Raw genomic sequence first — 9345 nt, 5'->3', positions numbered from 1 at the left:
CCTTGAGTAATAAGAGGATTAGAGATAGATGCAAAGGTTGACAACTGGTATACATGACATACAATGTGAGGGTTATTTTTGCTAAACTTGAAGTGAAGGATTCCTGGTTGAAAGTGATTATATTGACAAAAAAAAGATCCTGATTATGTCCTATAAGAGTAGTATATTTATCATCGATCCAAAGAAGGACCTCAAAATCTTTAATGTATCCATTTTCACTGTAACATGATAAAATGTCATAGAGATTTTGCTTTAGAAAGTTGCCAAATTTAGACGGAAAAATCTGAAAATTGAAGAATTGAGAGTTATAATGCAAAAGAATGTTAAGAATAAATCATGATATCTTAGTTTAAAATTTGTGAACTTAACCATGAAAGCTCAAGTAAAGAGAAAAGATAATTTGAAGAGTCTGAAATGTTCACTAATTCAATTTAAGAAAAATGTGAAGTTATAATTGAGAGAAAACTCTACAATTACTTCCAATCACACCACCGTGGAAAACAATTGTCGCTATCACAAACACGGCTATTAACCAATATTTGCAACATCAAGCATCTAAATGATAACACATCTGAACAAATAGGCACATCATCTCATCACAAAACTTGGGGGTAGAGCTAAGTTCATTACATAATATTTTAAAAGTAGTTTCATCAAAATGGTTTGTCAAAATATTCTAACTTACAGCCTTCCCTTGTGAATATAGTCTTTCAAAATATGATTATTATTGTCCTCAAGCGTTGCATTTCTTCGCCAATTAGCTACTGCTTAGCAACTGTAGCATTAGCCCCACTAATCTCTTCGGCAGAAAAGAAACAAATAGACTTAAAACAAATAAACATCTGTTTAAGACTTAAAACAAATATTAGAATATGTACATCTGGTGTGATCCTTTATTCATGTGATAACACAAAATCTTATAGACAACACAATTTAGCACCTAGTATGATGTAAAACTGATCAACTTATAGTTATAAGTATTACCAGTTACCACTTTTGCATATAAGTATTACCAATTTTTTTTTTTAATTTTATGCTGAAACAGAATACAAACAGGGAATCCTAAATAGATAAATAGGACAGTTGATTGTGTTAGCATAACAACTTTGTGAGAAGACATTAACATATACCATTGGAATTTACTATTTATAGTAACCTTCTAACGAAAATGACATAAAACAATCAACACTTAACTCATCCTAACACATCAGCAATCAACCAAATGAATACTTCACTTCGTAGAAAAAAATGCACAACAAAATGAAAACAATGAGCCGACAACAAAAAAGTTTTGTAAGAGTGAAAATTACCCATTGAATAGAGCTATAAGGCAATAGAGAAGGTTTCAATTCAGTAGATGCTTTTTAAAAGAGCATATAATCATATGAAGTTTCTTCAGCTGTCCATTTCAAATGCTAGATTGTTTGTGGAACTGTATAATTAAGTCCATAGATAATCAACATAAGCGGGACACAAATCATCTTTTGAAACAGAAATTGCCTCAACGTCTTACATTCATTCGCTGTCCTTGCAGTACCTGTCTTTTTCTATAGCTTTTTCAACGTTAGTTCCAACTGAAATTCTGAAATCCTTACTTCAAATTCAACCATTGCTTCATGAATTGCATGCAGGTATCTCTAACAAAACAAAGGAAAAATACCAGAAACCATAAATGAGAACATTATATCTAAGAAATAGATTGGATTATAAAAAATAATATAAACAAACTTACAACAACACTAAGAAAAATCAATCAATTTATTATTGTAATTGCATAAATAAAATATAAATATATTCATACCTTTACGAACGTCCAAGTGGCAGCACGCATCTGCAGCAGCTTTTAGAGGAGTAATATTGGTCCATGGAAGATACGTATTTAGTTTTTAGTTTGGTGTTAGATAGAGAAAATCGTAGATGCTCTCACAACAGATTTTCAATTAATTTGAGGTCCTTGCTACCAGATGAGTGATGCAAGCTGCACGTGCTCTAACTCCACATGTTCTATACGAACAACCAACATATCTAAATTATGCTCCAGCTCCACGTGTAGTGGTACTCGTATAGACGAGCTACAAGGGTCTCAAAGGCATAACCTAATGGTTGTGGACGTCTAAAGAGAGACTCGTTAGGTTAAGAAAGAGAGGACTATAAAAGGAGATGCTTAAGAGGAAAAAGGACAATTCATTATAGGAAAAACAATGTATTTTATCTTAGTCATTTTCAAAGCATTCGTGAAATTCCATCTATGACATTTCTCATAGAAATTTACCTGATGTATCTTGTATTTACATACGTGAACAATATCCATAGTTCTTCTGGTTAAAGATATGATTTTTCGGTTTTTTTTTTTTACAAAAAAAATGAATTTTTAATTTTGTAATTCAAATAAAAGCTGAATTTAAAGAGTTGAACTATGTTGCTCATAAACTTTAAAGGTGTTAAACTTCAATTTAAAAAAGAAAGGGTTAGTTTCAAACTGAAATCAAGTTTCAAGTTAAACCAATTATATATATAATCGAGTCGAACCGAGACAAATTCAAGTTAAATCAACTCATTAACGACTCTACTTTGAGACAAAACAGTACAGTGTTAATAATGGTGAGATTTAGTATGGGAAAGGGGAGTTGTTTCCCACCATGGAAAAGTTGAAATTTTACCATTAGATTAAAGAGGTTTATTGATCTTATCATGGTCTTCCTCTATTTTATTCCTCCTCTAGATCTAAAATTTTACACGGTAATCAAATAATCTTCATCATCAACAACAACATCTCCAAAACATTGAATCTAGCGTTTTACGCTTTACGGTCCTCTTCAATTTTTCAGGAATGGGTTCAAAACATAAAGGCATAAACGATTCAACTACTTCACACAAGCTATTGATCACAAAAACACTGCTGAGCACCGAAAGAGAATCATTGTAACAACTAAATCTTAAGTTTACACTGCTTACACTAAAACAACCTTGTCACTTGTTTGAGAAATAGAAGAAAGAAACCTGAACATTTTTTTTTATACTCATTAATTTTGTTTGAAATTAAGTTTAGATTCTATGGGTTTTAGTTTAGAAGTTGTTGTTATGGATGTGCTATATCAGTGTAGATTCTATTCTCTTCTTTTCAACGAATTTTGCTTCTCAGATTTTTTTTTCTTTCTGTAAGGGCAATGGATCCAATATTTCAATAAAAATGTATGAATTTTTTTTCTTTCAATGACAAATGAAATTAAAATACAGAGAAGGTTGTGATTGTTTAATGACAAAGGTTAAAGACTGAAATTAAACATGGTGATGGTACTAGTTACTGTCGTTTTGTTCTTGAGGGTAGAGACTAGAGAGAGAAGGTAGAGAGAGAGAGAAACTGAGGGAAATTTGATACTGAAGATGTGTTAAACATGGTGGTGGTGGGTTTGATGGTTATGTTCGGAAAGAGAGGAGAGGAGAGGAGGTAGAGAGAGAAAGTGAGAAATCTGGTATTGTGTGGATGAAGAGAAAGGGAGAAAAATCTTGTATTGAGGGAGTATGATAAGAGTGTGTTATTCATTTGATCTAATGGTTAAAGTTTACTTTCCCATGGTGGGAAAAAACTATCCTTTCCCATACTAAATCCAAGCGTTAATAATGCAGGGCCGGTTTAGTCAATACAGTTCCCACTAAAAATGTTTGACATGACGCATTGCCTGAGACTAGGGGTACATATTATTCCAAAATTAACCCTAAACTCATTTCCTCCCAGACGGATTTTTGGTCGAAATTATAGTTTCTGCTGCACTGACAGTGAGGGTATTCCCGTCAATACAAAGCCACCCTCAACATCTCACCCAAAAACCGAAAAAAGTTTTGGATTTTCCATAATACCCATGCTCCCATCGTGAATCAATTTTCCAAAGCGTCCGCATCACGAGGCTCTTGCAAAAGGATAAGGCCACTTTCGTCATTTCAAAAATCAACCCCACACCCACCGTAACGTGGCATCGTGAGCCGATACCTGAAACTAAAACCCGGTTCAGACCTCAACACGTAACATACTCAGGTTCTCACAATTCGCCGCGTAGGATTTACACGTGGCAGTTCATGCTTACGTCATCGCATTTTCCTCTTTCTCTTTAAATAATCCGCACTTTCTTAACCGCTCCTTATCCTTTCCTCGATCATTGCTTCACGAAATCCATAACTTCACGTAACAAAACAGTCGCCGGAGACTCGCCGGAAAATTCAGTTATGGAAGCGCCGGCGAGTTTGGATCAAACTCTAAGCTAAAGATAAAGCGAGATTACTTTTACTTGGAAGAGTTTACAAGTTATTCCATGTTTAGTTTCACAAGTTAGAGGAAAATTATTATGACTATATATAATAATAGGAAAAGCTAAAAAAGTAGAATAAGAAAATCAGAGAAACTTGCTCTGTTTTCAGTGTTTACAGTTTTGGCAGAACATGTTATTCCTTTTCTTTTTGCAACTTTTCCTTTTTTAGTGACTTTTTTTCGTCATCAAATTTTGAAAACGTATGCGGAGAATAGAGAAAAAGTGATTTCGTAGAAGTTTGTAAACTTAAAAGTTTAATCTCGAGATTCGGAAATGGAAGAAATAAATAATTGAAAGTGTGAGAAAGTGCTTATTGTGAACTTGTGATGGTTTTTACTATGAAAATTCAACCGATTGATTTTCAGTTAGATGAGGAGAGAACCGGTGTTGAACTGGTTAAACCGGTTGTTAAGTCACGGCTGAAGCGGCTCATCGAGCGACAATTCTCCGGTGTTTTGAGAATTTCTGCACCGGAGAAGACCACCGGTGGTGGTTTGGAACCGCATTTATGTAAGGAAGCTGTGGATTTCGAACCGAGCTCGGTGTGTTTGGCGAAAATGGTGACGAATTACATCGAGGATAATCATGAGAAACAATCTGTTTTAGCTTCTGTCAAGTGTGGAAGAAACTGCTGTAACTGCCTCAACAGAAACTGTGAAGATAGCTCCGATGAAGAATCAGACGCGCATGGCAGCTTCTGCGTTTTTGAAGCATGTGAAATACTCAAGGTAAGTGGTGGTTGTTTAAGCAAAGGATTGTTTGGTGTATAAAATAATCAAAAGTTTCTAAAACGCGTTTTTCGTTTTGGACAGGGGTTGGTAGCTTGTAGAAGCGTTGTTGAGAGAAATCTTCTAGCAGATACTGCAAAGATCGTTGAAAAGAATAAAATCTGCAAACGCAAAGATAGTTTCTGCCGCAAAATCGTTACTGAAAGTTTGTTAGCTCTTGGATACGATGCTTCCGTTTGTAAATCGCGTTGGGAAAAATCTCCTTCACATCCTGCTGGTACTTAATTGAATAGTTTCTTTATGTAATTCATACTTGAAATATTAGAAATTGTTACTGTTGATTTATATGATATGATGTTGAATTTGAACAGGTGAATATGAATATATAGATGTGATGAATGGAAATGAAAGGTTGATAATTGACATTGATTTCAAGTCAGAGTTTGAGATAGCTAGATCTACTAAATCATACAAGATGATTCTTCAGAATCTTCCTTACATATTTGTTGGCAAGTGTGATCGTTTACAGAGTATTGTGGCTATTGTATCCGAGGCGGCGAAACAGAGTTTGAAGAAGAAAGGAATGCCGGTTCCGCCGTGGAGGAGAGTCGAATATGTCAAAGCAAAATGGCTCTCATCTTACACACGGATGAATGTGAATTCACAGAATCAGATTTTGAAGGAAAATTGTGTTACTGAGAGTTCCGGTGAAGAGGAGAAGGCGGTTATCGAATGGAAGCCGCCGGAGTTGAAGCCAAAGGGTTCACTGACTGGAGTTAAGGTTGTGACTGGTTTAGATGTGGTTTTTGAGGATGATAACCCACCCATAGATAAATTTTGACTGTTTCTAATTTTGGCTTAATTTTTTCCTTTTTAATTTGCCAATATGAGGGTTAATATGAGGATTAAGAATCTAATTGTGATTGTAAGATCTCTAATTCTATCCCCTTCTGAATTTTTCTTGAAGTATGGGATGGATTTTTTTACTAATATGAAATATAATAAAGTTGAGGTGTAGTTTTTGTAACTTGGTCAATTGTTTTAGCTTATTCTTTTTCAATTCTTAGCTTGATTTTAATTATTGTGTAGTATATATTATTACACGTAGTTGTGTTCTTAGACAAGGTGTTTTTGCATTACTTGTTTGAGTCCTTGTTTTTATTCTCTACGAAAAAAGAAATGTTCGTTGATGCAGAAATCAAACTTAGTATCTTACAAGGTAAAAATTAAATCAGATAAATTAGTCCATAAATTTATTAGTTTCAAAGGTCTGGTTGGTTGGTTTAAACGAGAGGAGAAAAGGGGAGCATTTTCAGATGAGGTGGTGCATGCCTATCTTAGAACACCTCTGTTTGATGACTACGGAGGATTCCGTTCTCAAATTGCTGTCAAGGAATTCACAAATACGAAGTAGTTACAGGTGGGTGGTGATTGGAATAGCTTGTGGAGAGTGAATGCGCCATAAGGTGTGTAATTTGCTTTGGCGAATTTGTAGAGGTTGTGTTCCGACTCGAGTCAAGTTGATTCAGCTGGTTGTTCAATGACCAGCGCTTTACCCATGGTTTGAAGTCGAAGATGAGAGTGATTGGCACACTTTTGTCGGTTGTACTACAGTTCAGAGGCTTGGTTTCATTTTGTTGCAGCGAATGCATCGCGCCAATGATATTGCAGAATTTGTATTTGATGTTTGTAGGTCCGAAAGTAGTGATACAGCAGACAAAGTTGCTGTCTTGCTTTGGCAGATTTGAGCAGCATGCAATAATTTGGTATGGGATGCCGAACAAGGGCATCGGCAACGGTTAGGCCCAGCCCTTGGCATGTGCAAGGTGAGCTACGGTGCCGGGCCATGCCAAGGTGAGCTACGGTGCCGGGCCTCACAATCTTAGGAGCCTCAATTTTTTTTTAATATAGCACTAAAAAATGTTAGGTATATATAACAAAATATAAAAAATCAATAGACATCTTGGAATAATTTAGTGGTAAAATAGAATGCACTTGAGTCATCGGTCTTGAGGTTCAATCCCGAACATTTGTGTGAATTTGAACCAAATATAAAAGTCTCAATTACATACACAACTACTAGGTCATTACAATTTAAAATGCATTTCAGAGTTATCTATGAAGGTAGAAAACTACTATATATCTTGAATTTTTTGTCATCTATTTCCATTAACAATGCAAATTAAATCCGTTAAATAATTAGTATTTTTTCTATTGTTTTAAGTTTAATCATGCATGCTAGTACTAATTTGCTACTATTTTTTTCCGATATTAGCATTAGTTTATCACTATTTAAATAACAAAGATACTTTATTTTAAGCAACAACAACCAATATACTTAAGACCCATTTTGCACTAAACAAAGTGATGATTCTTTTTAAGTTTTTGGTGTTTCTTTTTATTATGAAATATGAACCCAAATTTTAATATTAAAACAACTAGTGGTTAGTGAAGTTCAACACAAGTTAGTTAGTCCTTCTCATACAAACTTACTTTTACTTAATCAGAATGACTATTTTTTATGTTATTTACAACTTAAATAGATGATTACTATTGCTTAAAAAATCTTGTTTTTCCATAGGGGCCCATTTTTAATATTCGAACATGGCCTCCAATTTTACCGGAACGGCCCTGGCGACGGTGGTCAGGACTGCGCATGCCAATTGGCAGCAGTAGAAAGAGGTTACAGCAGTGCCGCATACTCGAGCTGGTCCAGCGGTTCAAAACAGAAATAGCAATACCAGTTGGGAATTCCCTCCCCACAAGTACGAGTGGGTCAAGTGCAATGTAGACATCGCATTTCCTAGGCCCGGTGCATCCCATCTCGTATGTGGAATGTTGTGTGCGCAACTCAGAAGGCGATTTCATTATGGCTCAAACTTCTTGGAAGCATATGAAGCTGACTGTGTTGGAAGGCGAGGCAGTTAGGGGTGTTCACGGTTCGGTCTGGATCGGTTTTGAGGTAAAAAATCAACCGATCCAAAATAAAAATCACGTGCGGTTCGGTTCGGTTTGGATGATTATGTTAAAAAAATCCGAACCGATCCGATCCAAATATATGCGGTTTAATTTGGATTGGTTTTTGGATATCCAAAGTGCAACATGTAATTTTTTTATTAATATTAATATTACTCATACATCGTAAAATAATAGGTTTGATACAAAATATGACATAAATTTATTAAAAAAAGTTAACATTACACAATGAAATGATTGATTATATTTGAAATAGAAGAAGTAGTAATAATATAGATTAAATTAATGCAATATATAAGATTAAATACCAATAATAAATATATTAATGCATTATATAATACTAATAAAATAATAAATAAGTATACAAATTTACTTTTGCGGTTCGGTTTGGTTCGGTTCGGTTTTGAAAAAGCAATCCGAAATCCGATCCGATCATAGCGGTTTTTCCAAAACAACATCCAAACACATCCAAAAATATTCGATTTTTTGCGGTTTTCGGTTTTTTTGGATTGGTTTGCGGTTTTATTTTGGATCGGTTTGGATTTGAACACCCCTAGAGGCAGTTGCACTCAGCAAAGCCATTAGAATAGCTGCTAGAAAAGGCTGGGTGAATGTTATATTCAAGACTGATTCCAACATGTTGACAAGCTATATTTCTTCCTTTCAGACTGGAACGTCCAAGCTGCATACTTTAGGCGAAGTTTATTAGACGATAAACGAACACGATTGTTCATTCCTTATATTTCTGTGTGTGTGATTACTGCAAAATAGACGTTTACAAGGGATTACATTGCTAACCATGGAGAAGCATATTCACTTACACAATGTTAGCAGTTATAAATTACTTGAAATTTTTAAATACATTTTTTTGTAGAGTGTAAACATTTTGGATATTTCTTCCTTTCAGACTGGAGTGTCCAAGCTGCATACTTTAGGCGAAGTTTATTAGACGATAAACGAACACGATTGTTCATTCCTTATATTTCTGGGTGTGTGATTACTGCAAAATAGACATCTACAAGGGATTACATTGCTAACCATGGAGAAGCGTCTTCACTTACACAATGTTAGTAGTTACAAATTACTTGAAATTTTTAAATACATTTTTTTGTAGAGTGTAAACATTTTGGTAATGTTCAGAATTTAGTTTTAGATTGGTTTGGTGTTAGTAGCATAATCTCAAATAGAGAACTACTTGTCGAAAGCCCTGTATTAACCAAGGTTGCCTCTCTAATCATCCCGTATTTTTTATTTTTTTGCCGAAAGAATGTCACTAAAGTCCCCAGTAAGGAAGGGCTGACCGAAGCGACAATTGCTCAAGATTCCAAGAATCCTAC

At 34.8% G+C, this 9345-nt stretch overlaps 1 protein-coding gene and 1 long non-coding RNA gene across 2 annotated transcripts; one reads left to right on the top strand and one right to left on the bottom strand.

Moving 5' to 3' along the window:
• Positions 1-415: 415 nt before the first annotated feature.
• On the bottom strand, positions 416-2024 carry LOC146956466 (uncharacterized). The gene is made up of 2 exons (XR_015020178.1): positions 1802-2024; positions 416-1637 (listed from the first exon to the last, which is right to left on the bottom strand). It is a non-coding gene; the product is annotated as an uncharacterized LOC146956466 (long non-coding RNA).
• A 2114-nt stretch (positions 2025-4138) lies between these two features.
• Positions 4139-6059, top strand: LOC146956465 (uncharacterized). The gene is made up of 3 exons (XM_085729023.1): positions 4139-5032; positions 5117-5309; positions 5404-6059. Exons 1-3 carry the CDS (start codon positions 4631-4633, stop codon positions 5871-5873), a joined length of 1065 nt encoding a protein of 354 aa, XP_085585149.1. The 5' UTR covers positions 4139-4630; the 3' UTR covers positions 5874-6059.
• The last annotated feature ends 3286 nt before the right edge of the window (positions 6060-9345 follow it).

Source organism: Medicago sativa, chromosome 1, assembly GCF_051527215.1.
Source record: "Medicago sativa cultivar Bolivia chromosome 1, Bolivia_mono, whole genome shotgun sequence".
Classification (NCBI taxonomy): domain Eukaryota; kingdom Viridiplantae; phylum Streptophyta; class Magnoliopsida; order Fabales; family Fabaceae; genus Medicago; species Medicago sativa.
Note: the sequence above shows the minus strand (reverse complement) of the source record. Positions and strands in the feature narration are given on the sequence as shown.